General features: G+C 41.5%; 1 protein-coding gene across 2 annotated transcripts in view; it reads left to right on the plus strand.

Moving 5' to 3' along the window:
* Positions 1 to 21,141, plus strand: part of EGFLAM (EGF like, fibronectin type III and laminin G domains) — a 79,341-nt gene that overhangs the window by 40,528 nt on the left and 17,672 nt on the right. For both annotated transcript variants that reach the window (XM_074855035.1, XM_074855036.1), the window contains exons 8-16: positions 1,642 to 1,757; positions 2,002 to 2,338; positions 4,858 to 4,958; positions 6,235 to 6,335; positions 7,400 to 7,544; positions 9,998 to 10,187; positions 13,827 to 13,952; positions 14,689 to 14,932; positions 20,396 to 20,507. In XM_074855035.1, the coding sequence (XP_074711136.1) occupies positions 1,642 to 1,757; positions 2,002 to 2,338; positions 4,858 to 4,958; positions 6,235 to 6,335; positions 7,400 to 7,544; positions 9,998 to 10,187; positions 13,827 to 13,952; positions 14,689 to 14,932; positions 20,396 to 20,507 (1,472 nt within the window). The remainder of the gene's footprint in view (positions 1 to 1,641; positions 1,758 to 2,001; positions 2,339 to 4,857; positions 4,959 to 6,234; positions 6,336 to 7,399; positions 7,545 to 9,997; positions 10,188 to 13,826; positions 13,953 to 14,688; positions 14,933 to 20,395; positions 20,508 to 21,141) is intronic.

Genomic DNA, 21,141 nt, shown 5'->3' on the forward strand with positions numbered 1-21,141 from the left:
TTAGGTATACATGTCAGAGTGGAAAGGCTTATACACATTGTCTCCCAGTCTAGCATGCTGTTTTGGTTGCAAGTGTGTATGCCTCATTACCTCTACTCATTTGCCTCTGATTTTTCTGTATGCTGATGTAACATGTAAAGCCCATTGATAAGTAATTCCTACTGAGTGTATGGCAGGCAGCCAATTAGCCAGCCAGGACACACATTCATATCTGGTGCACATATGCTTGATTTCATAACTGTCTGCCAGGATTTCTGGGTTGCAATGATGGCAAAGGAGGAGAGAGTACAAAAAGGATTCAGGGAAGTGCTTTCCTGCCTGAATCAGGTCAGTGTGATATTTTTCCTTTATCCTCCAACTGAGGTCGGAGATGGCTGACCCGAGTTACACTGGCTCAAAAGGCCCAATAGCACAGTGCCCGCACTGCTCCCTCTGAAAGTCTGCTGAGCCTCGTTAGCTTTTGCTGACTCTAGCAGGTTATCCAGTGGTGGTAGTGAAGCTCTGACTAGCATCAAGTGGCATTTTCTGGGTTGGCAGGTCTCCTTTCTGCAGGCAGTCACTGCCTGGCAAGACTTTGCATCTCTGCATGTTGCAATGTGAAGGACCTGCTAACTTATGAGAAAATATGGGCAGCTTGTGGCTGCTAAAATAAACAAACACACATGGTCAGCGCATACAGAGGCTTTGTAAAGCAAGGGTTACGTGTGCTGGTTTTAAGTGATTGCCAATATTTTATGTAAAAGGCAAATGAATGAAGTCTGTTGTTTTAATGGTTATCAAATGTCTGTCTATTCTTAACCTTGCTGAAATGCCAAGTAACAATAGTGATGCAGTTCCTTGTACTATCTTTCTTCATGACTTCTGGTAAATTTTAATAGCTAAAAAGCATAAAAAGCATTGTTTAAGCAGAATTTGCTATATAAAGTGCAGAAAAGCACAGATATTTTCTATTAGGACCCTCTTACTGCTTAAACTGTCTGTTGCCAGCCCAAAATCCTTCACAGCGCAGTTCAGCACTCCAGGGAGAGGCAGAAGCAGATTATGCACATGAAAAGCACATGATGTTTGTGCATGATTCTTTTTTCAAGGTGCTAAATTGTGTTTTAAAAAATAGCCTAAAAATAAAGTTAAGATGCTAAGTTCAGGAGGACTGGAGCCAGTGGAGGCAGATAAAGTCCTAAGCAGAGTGTGGTAGAAAAGCCTCACTTAGATGCATCACTTTTGGCGTTCCAGTTATTTAGTAGACAGTAGGGCAGATATGTGACAGTGTACTTATAAAAGGAAAAAGTTTGATCTAAAACCAATTCAGTTATTAAAATGTCCACATCAAAAAAGTTCAGAGCCATTGTCCTGGAAGAATGATAAATAAAAGTTGGGTTGCGGTGGGAGAACTGAGCTTTGCCTGCTTTGTTTGTTTAGTCACTTAGTAAGTGACTAAATGGAGGTCTTTACTTTGTTTTAAGTTGCGTGTGTATTGAACAGCATCTCCCATCTTCAGGCTGACACTTGCATTGTCCCTGCAGGATGAACGTTAACACCACTTCAGATTTCAGCTGGTGAATCAGAATGTGGTAAGATCTGAGTTGCTGTGTGTAAAGAGAAAATATATATGAACTGAATATGCCAGTTGTGTCTTTTTAGGTTCTGAGGAGTTAGGAAGTGGAAGCTATGGGCATCAGTATATCACAGACACAGTGACTGGTGATGATGATGGATTTGATATCGATGACTCAGACTATGACATTTACATAGAAGAGGTAAATTTCAAGATTTCACTTTGTCGTTTCTGTTTTCTTCATAGTGTCGATATTTTAAAGTGTCCAGTCTTGTCAGGAAGTTTAATATCTGATATTGTGTGCTCAGATATAATAATGTGGTTGTTTCTTTTTCTTCAGTGAGGATGATTTTGTTGCCTCAGATCTGTGTCTTGGAAGGTATTGGTTTCATTTCCATGTAACATTTTATGTTTTACTGAATTTGTGTTTCTTTATTTCCTTTCAGCTCAGACCGCTTCCTGCTATCAAAGGAGGCAACAGAAAATTTCTGGTAGAAACTAAGGTCACACCAGGGTCTAGTTCCAGGCTCCTGTCACGGGTCCTTACAACCACTTCTGAACCCACTACTTCCAATCCCACCACCCCACAGGCTTCAACCACACCGAGGGCAACTATGGCTGGGGCAGAGAGGAGGGGCGGCACGTCTTCTGCTGCGCGCTTCTTTGATCTCTCCTGCGATGAGGCCATCTGTTCTGCAGACAGCTTTTGCATCAATGACTATGACCGGGGTGGCTCACGCTGCCACTGCAACTTGGGAAAAGGAGGAGAGACATGTACGGAAGGTAGGTTTCTGTGTGCCCACTGCTGCTGGCTTCTCTTTGTCTGAGGCAAAGAGCAGCTTCACGATGAAACAGACAAAGCTGGGAAGAGGCGGCTGGGCTTAATGGATCCCTAAGGACAGCAGCAGCTTCCACATCCCATTTCAGACATCGGCCCCTTGCTTCTCTTTCCTCAAGTAGGTATGAAGAAGTTATTCTTTAATAAAGCTGAATGCAGACCCTGTGTGAAAGTGCACAGGGTAGGCTAATCCTCCTTCTCCCACCTAGAAGTGGGAGGGCGATGCAGCCAGATATGTTGGTAGGCAGTCAGGCCTGACAGGCCATGGCATCCACAGCTTCCAGCAGGGACATTCAACCCCACTTTGACCCTTGCCTTTTGTCTGCAGCTGAAGCCGTGAACCACCTGCATTTCCAGTGTGGTCTATCAGATGATGCTGATCCTACAGCAGAGATGTGAGACAGATCCCCCATTGTAAAACCATCTCCAGAGGAGGCTTTCCCATGGTCTACAGGGCAGAAGTACTGGAGTGGTAGTCTGGAATCTCAGGCAGCCTGGGGCAAGGGAGGAACAAAGGCCCCTTCTCAGTTCAGAACGATCGCACGACCTGAAGCCTGGGTCAATGTGAGGAGGTGTGGTTGTTCCAGTCAGGACTTGCCACACATCCTCTCACTTCTCTGTGGAGCGCCTGAGCCAGGGCAGGGGCTTGCTGAGCTGAAGGAGGCTGTCCTGCTTCTCCTTCCCTTGCTACCTTACTGTCATTTCCCTCTGCAGACCTAACCTCACCCTTTTGCTGGGTCTGACGTTGAACTGATCACCTGGTGAGCCAGTCCATCTCGCTTACAAGGCCGTAAACAGGTCACTTTTTTTCAATCCTCTGGAGTTATTTTTCTTCTGGTTTGGTGACCAAGGGGTCAGATGAATGCCAGAGATCCTGCAAAGAAAGTATCCTGTTGGTTGTGGTGGTGCTGTCCCACCAGCTAAGAAAGAGGTGATCCATCCCTCCTGCATGCTGATCTGATCTGCCAATGCGCTGCCACACAGCAGAGCATCAGGGACACATGTTTTTTCTGAAGGCTTGTGTTAGACATTCGTGCTGCACAGTGTCATGCATCGGGTATACAGAAACTGAGAGTGTTTGATCTTCTCCCAGTGTTGGAGTAAAGAGAGCTCATTCTGAAAAAAATCTGTTGTGACTCAGCCACATGGAACAGCTGCAGCTGTAATTTTTGGCCTTGATCAAGTATGAAGAGTCAAGGATTTATTTGAACTGACATAACCGTATGCAACTTGTAGAGTGGGTTTGTTAATGTCAGTCCAAACCCACCATTTTTCACAAGGGAGTGTGTTATTCCTTGGTAAGCAGTAGCATTATGTACCAATATTCCCTTGTACTGCATTTCTCCACAGCAGCCAATATTGTTAAATAATATATTAATCTGAATGAAAACAGACTTTTCTTTGCAATCAACAGTTGCATGGTGCTCTGGTCCAGTCAGTTCTGCTTGTGATCAGGGCATGAGTTAATTGCTGTCTGCTGCGGTTGCATTCAGGTTTATAGCACCAGTTCTCTTCACCTCAGCCTAAAATGTATGCCTTGCAAACAAAAAAGCCGAGAGCTGTATCCAGATCCAAATATGCAAGAAAAACCTACTCAGTATTCAAATAGCAAAGAAGAATAGGACTCCTCATCCTTCCTTCCGTGTTAGACTTAGATCCATTGCAAAAGTAAGAATTCAGGCCTGAAACTGTGTCTGTCCTCAGTGCTTCTTAGGAAAATGAGCTTTAATGGTAGCAGTAAGACACACCTCTGATTTTCTTTTTCTGTGCTGAAGCCAGGATGGGCCTCTAACATGAGACAACAAAGGGTGAGGATTGATAGTGCCAGCTGACAAGAGCAATATGAAGGGCCACTGTGGCAGCCAGGAATGGAGATGCCTGCAGGTGCTCTCTTCTCCCCATCATTCCCTTTAGCTTCTGCCCTGAGCTGACTTGAGGGAAGCACTGGAAGCTGCTGGGCTCTTATGAGCCACCCAGGGATTCTACAGATGTTGGACACAGCTGCTATGGAGCAGCAGTGACTAATGCAGTGAAGAGTCTGGCCACACTTCCCACATATGTTTTTATAATCCTGCAAAACAGAAAATTACTTTGTTGTCTCTCTTAAGTGAATTCCTAAAGGAGGTAAATATAAAGTTGATGGGTTCTGTCTTCTGTAACAAGGATGAAAATCTGGAGAAATTTCCACTGAAGCCAGCAATTAAACTGTTGAGCAGTATTTGGCCCTCAGTATCCTGTTTCTTTCCAAGTTCACCAGGTCCTTGGGAATAAAGGAATTAGTTGTGAAAGGTGGTGGGAGGATAAGGCAATAGGTTAACTGATCGTTGGCTGCACTGACTAATGGTTGTCTCTGGAGGAAGTCTGCCTTTCATTGTCACCTGATGCCTTCTAGTGCTAAATGTATATATTGATTTTTCTATGGGAGAAAACTGCTAAATAACATGCTTCTGTCTGTGCTTTTCAGATATTATTATCCAGTATCCTCAGTTCTCTGGCTACTCATATATCACCTTTGAGCCACTGAAGAACTCCTATCAGACATTTCAAATTACCCTTGAATTCAGGGTAGGTTTAAGCAATTCCGAGCTCACATAGGAGCTTTAAATTTTATTTGCTTATTCTGATCACCTGTGGACAATGGAACAATAACTTACCTTCAGTGTAGCTTATAATGTAATTGTGGTGAACCTGTACATAACCTTCATGTCTAAAGATCTGGCTTCACCTTCAATGACTGCAAATGAAGTTGGTAAACTGGGCTAAAATGTTTGCATCCATTATTGGCAGGCAGTGCATGAGAGAATCCCTGAGACTAGCAATACTGGTATTGTAGGCTAGTGGCAATGTACATTGTCAAGATTATAGCCTTGTGAATGAGCTACAGGCTGAAGTACACCTGGAATTTTTGTGAGTTACAGTTTGGAAGTGGCATACAATGTCTTTACATATAAGGAACTGTGGTCTTGTACTGAGCAAAACACCGCCCTATATCTAGAGTTCCTTTCCTACCCTACAGGATTTAAGTAGGCATTATTTTCCACCTCTGAAGTTTTGGACACTGGCTACTAATAGATGCAAGATACCAGACTATTTAAACTACAGGTCTGAAGTGATGGCATACATCCCACAGTGACTTGTGTTAATGCTGTCTGTGTGTTATGGACAGAACTGATAAGGTTGCCTGTAGGGAGGGTGACCAAGCTCTCAGATGCACCCCTGCTCCCATGTAAGGCAAACTTGCCAGCCTCACAGCCTAGGTATGAGACTGTCACTAGAGCAGCAGCGGCAGTCTGTCACCTCACGTGGTGATCTAACACTCCTCTGGCAATTTGTCAGCTTAAAATGCAGGATGGCTGCAAAAACCCACTGTGTCAGCTGCTATGCACATATGGAGAAATCCTGCCTGTACAGGTTGTTTGGCTTGAAAAGTGTCAGGTTCACTGAACATGTGAAGCAGGATGTGTGTATTAATGTGTAGTAACTCTGATGTGTCTACACTTAACAGGCTTGCTAGGACATTCTTGCTAGACTTTGTGCTCAGAGGTCTCATATGGGACATGTCTGACAGTCTTTAATGCTTTCAGGCTTGTTTTTAGTTCTGACAGTATCATACTGTAAATAAAAAAGATGTTCTTAAAACATTTAAGCATTAAGGCAATGGTTTTTTAGGTTCTTCAAATGCAGGATTCAAAATTGATCAACCAATTTCTCATTCTGCAAGTTAAACTCCATATGAAAAATGCTGTCCCTTTTCTGAAGAAAAGTCCCCCAGTGCTACTTGCATTTATCTGTTACTGTGAAGTTTAGACTTTGATTTTTCATGTTGATGCAATGATTGCAGGCTGAATCAGAAGACGGTTTGCTGCTATATTGTGGAGAAAATGAACATGGTCGTGGTGATTTTATGTCACTGGCAATCATCCGACGTAGCATCCAGTTCAGGTAAAACCTCCATTGCAAATCTGATGTAAAGAGAAGGGAACATTGCTGGGTCTGCTGTATATGCTGAATATCTGCTGTGTCTTTGACTTCTGTCACATGCAGTGAACAAAATGGACAGTATTACTTCATTTAACAGTTCTTCGATTTTTTTTCTCTCATCCTTCATTAGTGTGTGGACTTGTGCCCTGTTGAACTATTTTTACTCAGATATGGTGTAAAGGCAAAATGATCACTTTTCTTCAAGACATTATGTAATAAGAAATGCCAGTGAGCCACTGCATTTGCTAAGCTTATGCTATATTAAGCTGTGCCTGGTCAATGCTTTTGCTTCAAAAGGGCCTGCAGATAACACAGTGAAATAAATGATTTAATGCCAGCAAGGGGCCTGGGACTTCATCTAATATCCATGATTTAGATGAGAGTGCAGGTTTTTTAAATGAAGATGGAGGGGGTTTCTTGCTGTCCCATAGATACTAAGCATGTGAAAGAGTATCTCAAGGATCTCCTTACTTGGGAGGGTGAGTCCTTGGAAAGTGGGGAATAACAAAGTGGGTGATGTGCCTTAGTTGTCTTTCTGTTCACCTGCACGGCAGTCAGAGAAAATGGCACATTTTGTGTGCATTCAGCTCCATGGAGACTCTCCTGGAGGTCTCCTTGTCAATCAGTGCTGAGTTTCATATAGAATCGCCTAGTTATTAATGTAGCACTGACTTTCAACAGGGAGCTAGAAAAATTCCCAAGAGAAATTACTGTGGTAGCAGGAACTCAAATTGTAATACCCTCCATCTTGAAACAGTTTCAGGTGTTGGCAAGCTTTGCAATGCACTTGGTAAGGACAGAGAATGCAAAACCTTCTCCGTGGGAGAAAGACAGATAATGAAGTTTGAAATTTAGAACAGAACATATGTAGACCCACTGTCTTATTTTCCCTGTATTCTGCTAATATGCAGTGTGAAACAGAGAGGTTCCCAAGAGTGAAGGAAATATTTGGAGTCTAAAACTGACTTTCAGTTATTTGGTTAATGTAAGATTGTCACCTTGCCCTCTCTGTCTCATGTGCCCAGGTTCAACTGTGGCACTGGAGTTGCAGTTGTAACGAGTGAAAACAAAATCAAGCTGGGGAACTGGCATAGTGTCACATTGATCAGAGATGGGATGAATGGCTGGCTCAGGATGGACAATGATGCTCCAGTGTCAGGAAAATCTCAGGTAGGTAATCCTGTGCTTGACCTTGGGCTTTCTCAAGATTATGATGACAATTTTTCTTTTCAGCAGAAGTCTGATCAGATTTAAAAGGTACATTTTTATTTACCAATGTAGGGGCATTTAGTGAACCAGGATCAGTGTACAGATTACTATTCCACACACGTAGTCTAGAAATCACATAGATAAATATTCCAGCGCTGAATCCCATCACAGTTTCCCTGTTGCCCTCCATGCTTGCTCTGCTGCCCTTCTGTTACACTTCACTAGTCTCAAATTCTGGCTGCTGTTAAAAGTTTGCCAGGTTTTACAGCTGCTGTCCCTGATTGCTTTCTTTTTCAAGCCTCAGAATGCTGCTTTACTTCCTCAGCCAGAAAAATTAGATGCATATGTGTATATGTGTATATATTTATGTATAATATACATATAGCCACACAAGGTTTGTATACAGAAGGGTAATTACATGTATACTATGGACTAGATTTAAATGCATTAATGGAGATAGACATTCTGCCCTGACTTACTGTAACACCAACAATTACATATGAGATTACCAGGATAAAATATAATAGAGGTAGATGTCTTGACTTCCTCATCTGTTGCCAGGCCAGAAAACAGAAGTGAAATTAAGGCACTGGAAAAAAGACAGGTGCAAATGACTTCAGATGTCTTTCCTCTTCCCTTTGATAGCTACTATTAACATGACATCCCTAGCCATGAAAAAAAGTGGCTTTAGACATCTTATTACTTTACACTTTCATGTGCAGACACTGAAGAGAAAAAAATGCTGCGCATTGAGTTCTCATCAGCTGGAAATGGCAGAGGAAAGGATTTCAATGACTGTCATGTGTTGCTAAGTGTTATCACTGCTATGAGGCCACCCAAAGGGCAAATGTGAATCAGGAGAGATATGTCCAGTAGAGACTAATGCCATTGTACAGCACTTTGGTAAGACAACATCTGGCTATGCAGGGCTATGATCACCCATAGCCAAGAAGATGAAGTTGAAGAAGAAAAGGTGCAACAAAGGCATAGTAGGAGGATTATGGTTCAGAGTCTATTACAAGAAGAGTTTGGCAGTGAACAGACATTTTTCTAGCTACAACTAGAGCAGAAAAAAAGTTAATTGCTCCAGGTGCTGCTCACTACCGGAACTTGCTGCTGCCATAGTATTGTTGCTCCAGTGAGTCCTCCTCAGCCCTTCCTAGTTAGGATGACCTGAGTTAGTGTCAGCAGAGTGATAGTGTTTTCTGACCTGGTTCATTTTGACTTAAACAATCTAGAGAGTGCCTACAAGAGAAGTGCAGCTTGACAGACCAAGGCGGGGCAGGAGCATCAAAGACAATAGGAGATGGCAAGTGGTTGGAGACAGGCTAGAGAGCTGTATGCCCACAGCCCTGACATATGCCCACCATGAAATCCTGTGGACATCTGACCTCTTTTTAGCCACAGGCTCCACCTGAATTATTTTTTTCCTGCTGAAATTGAGATCCATTTGATGTGTTTCTGCAGTGTGCTGTGTAGTGAACACCCATAGACTCAATAACTTTGGCTTATTTAGCCTGCCAAAATATAAGCTATGGTATAATTTATTGTTATAAATACTATGGAGGTAGGGCGGGGGTGAAAAATCCAGAAAGTTTCTGGGCTAAAGGTCAGTGCTGTCAGAAGGACACATTGGTAAAATCTAAGAATTTCAAGTGTTTTTTTTCTAAAGGGCAGTGAGGGTTTGAAACACCTTTTGAGTAGGAGGCAAAAGACATATATTCTTATCAATTTATGAAGGGAATTATGACTCCATTGCCCACAATAGCATGGAGTTTGATTCAATGGTCCAAGTTCTGGTTGTTTTTTTTTTCCTTTGTTCCTTCCTGTGCACTATAGCAGTGCTAGTAAACTTGTATGTGTACATTTCTATAGGCAGGTTAATGCAAAATAAAAGATGGGGAGTAAATTTAACACTGGCAAAGTGAGCAGAACCCTACTGAAGTAGTAATTTCATTGCCTTTTGCCTTGTCTTTGTTTTTAATATATGTTTTTATCATTTCATTATTATTCAACACTAAGCACTTGCTGTGTTCTGTCCAAAAGGCAACATCACATTGGTCTGTGTCCCCCAGCACTTAAGAGTTTAGAAGACAAACAATTTTGGCAAAAGTAAAGGAAGAATTTGCAACAAAAGCCAGATCACAATCCATACGCAGAACAAACTGATTTTAAAGTTTTTTATTTTGCTTTTATAGTCCAGTTATCATGATGGATGCAGGTAAAAAGTAACATTTAAAATAGTAGACTGATTGGAAGAATGACTAATGGAAAGGAATTACCAATGATCAATCTACATATCCCCTTACACAAATCTTTGTGGAGAAAAAAATTTGATTCTACCCAGTGTGACTTAATTAGTTATCCTGTGTTATGTCTGTTCTACATCATGTCATGCTCTGTTTTCCCTTCAGGGCCAATATAGTAAAATTACGTTCCGGACTCCCTTCTATGTTGGCGGTGCCCCCAGCGTGTACTGGCTGGTCAGAGCCACAGGCACCAACCGTGGGTTTCAGGGCTGCGTTCAGTCACTCAGCGTCAACAAAAAGATAATTGATATGAGACCCTGGCCATTAGGGAAAGCTCTCAGTGGTGCTGATGTTGGTAAGTGTAATGGTATGGAGTCTTTAATCAGTGATAAACCAGGGGTTACTTTTTTGGCTGTTGAAAAAAATGAGTCAATGGTCCAGGTTTGAGAGATGGAAGATGCAGTCTCTATTTTTGGCATGGTATTTCTCTGTGCCTTTTCACATTGCTTTTGCTGTGTCTGTAGTAGGAGGGTTTATCACACTGTGCAAGTAAACATCACTGTTTAGTATGCCAAAACCCCCTGTAGACACAGTTATCCTTCACAATAAATAGTAAAAGCAGTTCTCATGGTCAAGCAGGAAACTCAGTGTTGCCGATATAATTATGTCTGCACCAATATTTCTGCCAGGACCTCTCAGGATGCCCCTTCATGCTCCTGACTGACACAGTCATATCATCAGAAATCAATAGTATGTACGCTGTGTTTGTATTTACAACACTATGGACCCAACAAAATGTGTTTTGCCTAAAGGCATCATTGCACTTGTCCAAAGCAACCCAGGGGTCTTTCAGACTCACAGCAGTGCTGTGGCCATTACAGACAGGTTTTGCCCATTAAACCCCATTACTGCTAAAGCAAATAGGCTTTCCTGTTGACCATCCATTGTTTTCATTTCCACAGTCACAGTATGTTTAAAAATACCGTGGAACAAATTCTTTCAACAGCTTTGTGAAGTGATATTATAACTTTATCTCCCCTTCACAGATTAAAAGGTGAAGAAGTAAGGAAGTTAATTAACTATTTCTGTCTTATTGATTCATCGCTATTTCATCCATCTAATGGGCACTTGGAAAAAAATCAGGGCAACAAAATCCTTGTTTTAATAACCTCTCAGTCTAAACAGTTTAACAGTAAGAGTAGATCCAAGTCAGAAAGAAAGTGGTAAAGGCAGGAAATAGATCCCATATCACTGAACTCTCTGTGCCATACTTCAGCCACAAAGTTATCTTTCTTCTCTTCTAAAGCTGTGCATTTGGCATCCCAAGAAGGAAGTGATTAATGAGAAACTTCCTAACAATTGCTCTGTATTCTCTAGATACCATGACAAAACTTCTGTGCAATATAGGGGGAGAACAGAGTGGCCCAAGAAATGGATAGTGAAAAGAATAAGACTTTGGAAGCAGAGAGCAATTTCATGATAGACTGAGAATCTATGGAATTTAGATGGATAGACGAAAGCCATGCTGAAGTTCTCTGAGCCCAAATCTCTATTGCCTTTTGAGATGCAGCTGGCTTCATTCCCATCCATGAATGCTCCACATACTACTGCATTAACAATCAACATCAGTGAAAATAAATGCTGAGTTCTGCCATGTGTGACTTGAAACTGAGTGATAAAACCTTACTGTCCTTATGTGACTGCACACACTTATATGAAACTGTACCAAGAGAGCCTTGCAAACAATATGTCATATAAATTAAGCCCAAAATAAATAAATTGCAAGTGAGTTCTACTAGGGATTAGGGATGTTTTTTTGCTAGCCAGTCTTTTGTTTCTTTTCTATTGACACAATGTGTAAATCAGGGGTGCTATGGTACATGGACTGCAGAATTGAAGGTGGGGAGGAGAGGGGTCCATTCTGCCCCTGCGCCATCTCTGCTGGCTGCTCCCACTGGGCCATGAGCTAAGGGGCCACTGCAGCCAAGCAGATGCAGCCATCAGACCTATGGTTTGCCTTTTTGATGTAGTCACCTGAGCTGGCTCAAGGCTGTGATAAGTCACTGAGACACTGTGAGAGCAGCCTGTCCTTAAATACCAAGACTACTCCAGTTCAAGCTGTCCCTCAAACCAGTGAGCCTGCAACTTGTCCCACTGTTGTTATTTTCCTTGTCCTTTTCTGTTTCTCAAAGACTTTGTTTAACTTTGATCTGTTTGAACATACTGCCAGCGTTGACTAACAGTGCAGCAGATGCAGTAAAGATGAGCGTTGTCTTAGTTTACTGTTTGTGTCTCAAACTCAGTACATCTAGATCCTTGTTTACCCACATGTCTTGGTTCTGTTTCCTTGTCTATAAAATAGAGCTAGTGCTACTAATTTCTGTCACTGTCATGATAATTGATGAACACATGAGGGGTCTCAGAGACTAGATACCCGTCCTGCTCTGGTTCACTGTGACCATTACAGTGCAGCCCAGAAGGGGAAAAGATGGCTCAATGAGCATTGCAAACACCCCTGCTCCTATGGCTGGGCATGGGGCAACCTTTTGAAGGGGTAACTGTCCCCTTCTACTTAGAAGGAGAATTTGTTCTCTTCTGGGGGACTTATATTTTGCTTATGCTCCTTGGGTTACCCCTGGAGCCCTGTGTTATGACTGTTGTACTGAGACCTTCCCTCTCTACAATGAAAAATGAGCCTGGCAGGAGATTTGTAAATACGAGAAAAGTCTGGTCTGTCAGGGAGTTGTACCAGATGACGCAAGAGTTATTAGTGCCTTTGTCCTGAGTTGATGAGAAAAGGTTATTTTCCACCATGGATGGCAGAGTCGTTAGGATGAACCACCACATCAACCATTTACCTCTACATACTTCTCTGTGCTTTTCTTTCTGGCTATGCAATGGGAAATCAAAGTGTAAAGCTGGAGCTGTACTAACACCGGTACCTTCTTGAAGATTTGTAGAGACCTTGTCTGGAAACCATCAGTGCGCTGTATTTAAACAAAGCAAAAAGGGCATATCCCATTCTTGCAGTAGTTTTGCAAGACTTCTCTCAGTCATCTCAGATAAGAAAACTGTTCTCCAGCATTTATTGTCAGAGCTGCCTCATGACACCTGTGTCATCTCAGAGGTGTTATTTCAGTGTGCCTCAAAATAAATGTGCAATTCTTTGTCATAAACACTTTGCCCCTCCAAACAATGTGCTTACACTTGTACACCACAAATGTCTTACTTGGGCTTTCTTAATGTATAAGATCAGTTTGTTGTTATCAACAAGGGGAGAATTATTTAATCAGAAACTAAAACAGAGAAAGTAAACAAAATCAACAAGAATTTCCATCAGATGTACATTTGACCATTGCATAATCTAGCTTTATAGATATCAGTTTTAAGAAATTAGTAAATTATTTGTTCTACAACAATTTCAGCTTAATTCCAACAAGAAGAAATAATTTCCTTGTTATTTTAGTTGATGTGCCAGCATAGTAGAAATGCTTCTTAAAAAGCCCATATGCTGATGATATGGATCCCTTTTAGTGCAGACAAGAGGGCTGACAACCTCATTTTAGTTAATAAGATTAGTTGATGATGATTAACACCTTCCATGCTTACCATGGCATGAATTTACAGTGAACAAAGAAGCACTTAAGGTAATTGAAATTAAACAAGTCATGGTGCTTGTAAACAATCTAGAGAGAATTCTATGAGAAAATATAGGTACAAACAAGACGAGAAGTAATCCAAGGAATGATTGAAAGCTACAACTGTCATGGTTTGTTAGTAAGGGCTGATTTTTGCTATTTTTAAGGTCTTTTCTGGTCCGGTACAAAAAAAAGTGCTAAAAATCAAATTACCTTGTCTAAATTGCACACTGACAAATTCGGAAACAGTCTAGGCAGGAGAGCAAATTGTATTGGTTAGTAGCAATGATCAACTGCCAAATAAATCTTCTTTGACAAACTTCACTGATAAATCAATGTTCTGGCTCTGTGTTTAGGTGAATGTAGCAGTGGCATCTGTGATGAGGCATCCTGCATCAACAGTGGTACCTGTACTGCGAGCAAGGCAGATTCATACATTTGCCTTTGCCCTCTTGGATTTAAAGGTCATCATTGCGAAGAAGGTGAGAGGACACTGGGCTGCTTATATATCTTTTAATGTGTTATTTAGTGTTCAATATGTTTTCCACATAGTGACATCAAGGAGGTTTCTGACAGAAGAGATTACTTGTTACTTCATCTTTTTAAAATCATATAGCCAAGCCCTCCCCGACCATTCAGTTTGGGGCTACATCCAGCTCCTACATAATCAGTGATTCTCAAACTTCTTTGCTTATTTAAACTAGCTATAATCAAGCATCTCAAACTTACTTTTCAGAAGTTAGAATAATGTACTACTCCACAGCTGCACATTAACTCTAAAAAAATCCCTACTTTTCTTGTAAAACCAGTGTCAGTTGTATATTCTGAAATGTAAACAATGCAATATCAATTTCCTGCTGAAATTACAGAGATACAAACAAGTAGTCAAATACACACAGCATTATTTTCTGTGCTGCAGAACTTTTCATGCCACCACCCGTTCCGTGCTACTTTGAAAAACACTATGGTGAGTCACTAAAGAAAAGGAGCACAAAGCTTTATAATACAAATACATCCCTGGAAAAGGAAGAGATTAAGGAGGCGAGCAGTGTTGACTAGGATGAAACAATTATTTTTAATTTGGAAGATTAAATTTTTAGGTTGTTTTTCTTAACATCAGCTTTAAGTACTTAACGAAGGGAACTGACACTGGTTGGTAGGAGTCAATCCCTTACCTTTGAGCCTCAAGTGACCTGCTTGTGTATTCTGGATTTCCAGCACTCACCTTGGCCATACCTCAGTTCAACGAGTCCTTAAGGTCATTTGCTAGCACACCCTGGCCCTTGGAACCACAGAATTACCTTTCCTTCATGGAGTTTGAGATGACATTTCGTCCAGATTTAGAGACTGGTGTCCTTTTGTACAGCTACGACACAGACAGCAAGGACTTCCTCTCCATTAACATGGTGTCTGGTTACGTGGAGTTCAGGTTCGATTGTGGCTCAGGAACAGCTGTTATCAGGTAAACAGCGTTGCTTGTGTTTCCTTTCCAACAGTACCATAGTTCTGATCCAGGAGACGAGTGGGCTGGAAAGGGTAATAGCCTATAATAAGGTATGGGAGCCTGTCAGTCTGTAGTGCCTGCTTCTTCTAGGGAAGCACAGAAGCACTAGAACTGTATTAAAGCGGACAGGATTTTCTTCCTACATAGGTTTATGTTTCAAAGCTTTATTATCAGTGTTACCATGTCATGCCACCATCTTACTGCATATGTTACCTTTGTTTCTGTATGATATTTCAGAAATTCCCTCCTTGCCTCCATGACATTGTACTACAGCTAATTAGGGGATCTATAAAAATTTGATGCATATACTTTCTAGCCACAGGATTTCACAATATTGGCACTGTCATGGTTTGAGCTCAGAGGGCAACTGAGCACCATGCAGCCACTCACTTCCCCCTTTCTTCCCCAGTGCTGAGAAGGGGAAAATAAGCAAAGACGCTGCTTACTTCTCCCTTCCCCCCCAGCACTGAGAAGGAGGAAGGCAAAAGACTCAGGAACTTGAGATAAGGACAGGGAGGGATGACATCATCCTTTAAGACACAGGCAAAAACCAGACTCGTTAGGGGAAGAATATAAAACCTGACAAATTTAATACAGACACTAATAACAACACTTAACAGAGTAGGGCCATGAGAAGCATTGTCACATCTTGAAAACACCCTCCCCCACCCCTCCCTTCTTCCCAGGCTCAGCATTGCTCCTGATATCTCCTCCTCCTCCCTGCCAGCAGTGCAGGGAAAGGGAATGGGGGGTGCAGTCAGTCCTGCTGCTTTTTCCACCTTGGAGGGGGAGACTTCTGGCATTCTCCCCCTGTTCCAGCATGGTCCCCCTCTCACAGGAGACAGTCCTCCACGAACCAACTCCAACATGAGTCACTCCCACGGGCACGTAGGTCACCCCCGTGTGCGTGTTGCAGTTCTCCCAGTGCCAAACTACATCAGTCAGGCCTTCTTCCCATGGGGACCCAGCCTTCCTTGGGTGCAATCACCTGAGTCCACGTGGGGCCCCCCACAGGCTGCAAATCAGCATCTGCTCCACCATGGGCTGTGGGGGATCTGCCATCTCACCACAGGGTACAGCTCCCCTGTTCCGGCGCACTTCCCACCCCTTCTCCTCCTTTCTTCCACTGACCTTTGTGTTCATACAGATGTTCTCCTCGCAACTTTTCTCAACTCCCATTGACCTCCCAGGTTCCCCTTCTTAAATACATTATCACAGAGATGCAGCTAGTTGGCCCTGCCTTGGTGCAAAGGTGGGTCTGACTTGAAGCCGGGGGAGCTTCGAGAAGCTTCTCACAGGGGGCCACTGCTGTAGCCCCCTACCCTGCTACCAAAAAACCCTGCCACTCACTCAAACCAGGACAGGCACATTTGTGAGTATCCTCCTCCCTGGTCTCCAGTTCAAGGCAGTAAGTACCGAGCTGGAGATGTCACAAGAAGATACACCTCCAGGTCCCCCCTTTCCCCATAGTGCTGTTTTTTGGGAGATTTGAAGCTAAAATCCAATTTACATAGCATAGGCAGTCTAGAAGATTAATACGTGAATCAAATGTCACTGAGACTCACAAAGACAGACCTTCTGAGAATGATTCATCACATCTTAGAATGAATGTTTAGGAGAGGAGCAATGAAATGCCTCAAAAAGGGCTGCTCTCTCTCTATGTCTGTGTAACTGAGTGCCAGGTCTCTGGGCAGCTGTTCCCTCTGCTCTTCTGAAAAGGCAATGGCCCAGAGGCAGTCAGTAGCTTGGATGTGGTCCAAAAGGCTGCCAGTTTGACCAGGCTGACCTAATGTTTAGAAATAATCTATAGAAAGCTTATGCAAAATGTGTACACTGCCTGCAAGTCTTGCATACCATATGTTTTCTGTGGATGGACATCAGGAATTTTGGCTGTACTGTGATTAGGTGAAATGTACTGATTTTCCACTAGATGAGGACACAAGCAAACCAACCCGTTCAGATGACAAAATGAGAGATGAAATTTCCAGGGAACAAATGCAAAACAATGCACAACTGTAACAATGCACAGTTGTGGCAATACAGTTGGTGTTGTCAGACAGAGAAAGATCCTGGAGTCATCATAGATAGTTCTGTGAAAGCAACAGCTTAACTGCTTAGATATAAATACAGAAATGTAAGTACAATGCAGATAATTATTAGGAATTGAATAAGGAACAATGCCACTGCAAAAATTCACAATGCACTCTGTCTTGAAAACTTGCTGCCATTCTGGTCACTTAATTTCAGAAGAAATTAGCAAAATTTAGAAAGAAGAGTAGTGTTGATACCCAGGGGAGGGAAGGAAACAGTTTCCACAAGATACAGCAGAATCCTTCAACCCAGAAAAGAAAGACTTTGGTGGAAGTATGATAAAGGTTTTTAAATTGTGAATGACATGGAGATATATAAGGAATGATTATTCTGTATTTTTTCAGTGTGAAAGAGTTAAAAGGACCTCAGTGAAACTGCAAGCCAAAAAATAGCAAACAAAGAAAATAAGACTTACTCTTTTTTTTTTTTTTTTTTTTTTTTTTCCCAGGCAGCACATAAATAAATTGTGGAAACTAATTGTCGCAGCATGTTACAGATGCCAGAACTATAAATAGGTTAAAAAAAAACCCAACACAAAACCAAAACTTTAGACAAATTTGAAGAAAGCTCCATTGAGGGAGATCAAACACAATTGTACGGATGCAGCCTCTGACTCAGGAAATTGCTACAGGACAAGTTGCCAGAAGCCGGGAGAATATATCATAGGAAGAATCACTCCATACTTGCCCTGTTCTTTTCTCTTGCTGAAAAGCAGCAGAAATAGCAAATGTCAGAGACCTTTGCTCCAACCCAAAATCTTTTTCTGATTACAGCCATCTAATTCCTATTACTGGCAACAATGAGACAGTAGACACCATTTTTTTCCCCCCAAGAATATTGTGGTGCTTCAAAACACCTTGAACTAAAGTTTAACTGGAATGTAAGCTTGTAAAATGTGGCAAGAGCCACAAGCACATGCCTGGGAGTGGAAACTGCCCCTTTTTATTGCAAAGCAGAAGAGTGAGCAGGAATGCCAGTGAGCGCTTGGGTGATGTGCATTGGGGAAAAGGAGCGTGGTAAGATACCTGGGTAGTGGGGGAGACTCGTGAGACTGGCAGGCTTCGTTGAAAGTTGTCAGGATGTCCTGTGCAGTTCCTTTTTCTAGATAACAATGTGCAGCTTGCACCCTGTCATCAGCTGTGTCAGTGATTAAATAAGATAAATAGATTCCCTGTTTTTCATGCCTGCTTAGCCAATATCTACTTAATAGTCTGCCTTGATCTTCATCATACCACTTCATACCTACCCTTTGTCCTAAATGGGGGTATAACTGGTCATTCTGACTACCTCTTCCATAGGACCAGGCTGTTAAATATTATAATATAATCGGAACACCATTATAATGTCTTTATAATCAAGGATGAGGCAAGCTCGTTTATGTATGTGAGCAGCAGGAGTAGGAAAGCTGATGTTAACAAAGCTTGGGTTTTGCCTGAAGTGTCCCAGGATGGAAGCAGCATGGTGTGCACAGGGGGCTCAGGAGGGAGCGGAGATGCTGAGCAAATGAACGCTTAGTAGAACCTGAGCTATTTACCAAGATATCTCAGAGGAGAATTTGTTGTCCCCTGGGATTTCCCTTGGCCAGGTGTCCACAAGATCAAGATCTTCATCATTTGGTGTATTTTTTAAGGTTTGGTTTATGCAGGGAAAAGTAATCCTTAACCCCACAGCACATGAAGAGCCAGAAGTGTCCAAATGCCTGCAGAAAGCGTTACCAAACTCATGCTGGTTTCAAAAAGTCTGTGAATCCAAGAAATAGCTTGCAACTCTGAAGTGATGACTCTGCAAAGCTTAATCATCCCTAATTGTATTTAAATCTACCAGAGCAGGAGGGTCAGCATGATGATTACCTATTCAGCAGAGGAGGTCAAATGTATGTGTTGCCACTTATTAGGTAATCAAACCTATCTGGTTCCTTTATATGTATATATTGACTTCTCCAGGGTGATTAAATTCTGTTACCTATTGATTTACCCAAGGTAGTTAAATCCTAAATGCTACTACGTAAGAAAGAGGACAAGTGAATGGCATTGCTCGATGATTCTTTTAATGGAGGTTTTCTGAACCAAGTGTCAAAGTAATATTGCCAGCATTGTCCAAATAGGTGAAAACGGGCTTTGAGAAAATTTGGAGAAGCATATAGATATAACAAAAAGATTTCAAAGCTCATGTTGATTGTTTAGAAAAAAAAGAAAAAAAAAGAAATTGTTGTTTTCACATTTTCAAAATTATATACCTTTTTGTGTTTATATACCTTTTATTACATACCTTAGTGGTTCGAATCACTGTTGACTCACTGTTTCAAATTACAGTTTTTTCAGTTCTTTCATTTTTGAAGTGTATTTTTTTTCATTTTTAAATTTAAGTAGCCTGAAAATACAAAACATTATTTCACCCAAAACAATTTTGTAGTTTTTCATTAAAAGTTAGAAAGTCTTCAGGTGTCCTAGATAACACGGTTTCTGATTTTTCCAGCTTCACCAGTGAATCAAATACAAGTTTTCATTGCTCCTGGAAGAAAGGCTGCAAGATAACATTTAGACATAAAATGCTTTAACCAGTGTAGTAAAATGACATTTGGAAACAAGATACAAAGTTCTGTAGAACTTGTAAAGGGGACTGTGGTTTTCCCTTTATACAGGCTGCTATTCATGTTAGTGCTGAATTAATAAAGATTGTAAGAGCAGTTTTAAAATGCTTCCTTTGAGACTGGTGAATACTTTGAACAAATGGGAATTATTGTTCCTAGTCAGGATCTCATCACATCATTACAATCATATTTTAGTTACTTCCCCTTAATGTACAGCAGCTGGGGGGTTTGGGGTGGGGGGTGTGTATGTGTGTGTAGATGTCACTGTAACAGACTGCATAAATAGCGCTGGTAATCCAGCACAAAGTAGTTCTGTTTTAAAAGAGGATGAAGAATGTGGGACTAGACCAACCGTTAAGTGGGAAGCTTTATCTCCAGGCTTATGTCCTTGTGAAATGAGGATGTACAGCTGAGACAAAAATTTGTCTTTATGAATTATAAATGACTGAGCAGAAAACTTAGCTCAGAGGTAGATGCATGCTGATTATAGAAATATTTCATTTATAAATAAAAGCAAGGTATTTGCTATTTGCTGTAGGAACATGGTCTTATTTTCCTTTGCTGATGGAGCTCAGAAATTATGTTACTTCCTTATAAGGAAAGAAACACAGTGATTTATTTTTATTTTTATTTAGAAAATCATCCCAAAGGACTTGACTTTTTAACATCACAACGATATCTGAAAATACCAGAAAGGCAAAAGCGTAAAATACTCAAAAGTTTTCTTCCCCTTAAAACAGGAGTGAAGAACCTGTCAGTCTGGGTCAATGGCATGAGTTGCGAGTGTCTCGCACAGCGAAGAATGGTATCCTACAAGTGGACAAACAAAAGCCAGTGGAAGGGATAGCAGAGGTGAGCATATGGCATGGCTTGTCATCAATACGGCTGTTAGACTATAAAATGATTGCATGGTAAACTACACATGCTGCTCTCAAAGCTCAAAAAAGTATACATGTTAGGGCAACATTTTCTTAAGCCCAAAATTGGAAATTTGCACATGAAGTCTTCCCTCTGAGGACAGGGATCCTTGTAAAGGCAGCTGAAATCACCACCTTACCTGCTCTTGCTATGTAACTGGACTCACATTTTTGTGATTGGTTGATACATGTTCTTGAGGTTCTTTTCTTGGTACTTACTGGTTGTGGCTGTCTGTTGAACAGCATGTGCACTATGAAATGCCTCATCTGCAGAAGGATGATTTTGAAAATTATGTGCACAAAGTCCTGTTTTTACTTCTCTCTGAATATTGTGCTGGAAAGGTAGGCCAAAAGAGAATTGTTTCTTTGTCTTCTCCTTGTAAAAGTAATTTTCAGGACAGAGTAAGGGCTGGATTGCTCAGACAGTTGATGATTTGCATTTTATTCTTCCCTCACCAAGAAGTCATAGTGAGTCAAGGTTGTAAATAAGGTGAAATTTTGTTTGTACCGAGCAGGGTATTCACTCTAAGCACTTAAATGTGAACACAAGAGTACTTTTTGATCCCAAG

Source organism: Strix uralensis, chromosome Z (genome assembly GCF_047716275.1).
Source record: "Strix uralensis isolate ZFMK-TIS-50842 chromosome Z, bStrUra1, whole genome shotgun sequence".
Lineage (NCBI taxonomy): Eukaryota > Metazoa > Chordata > Aves > Strigiformes > Strigidae > Strix > Strix uralensis.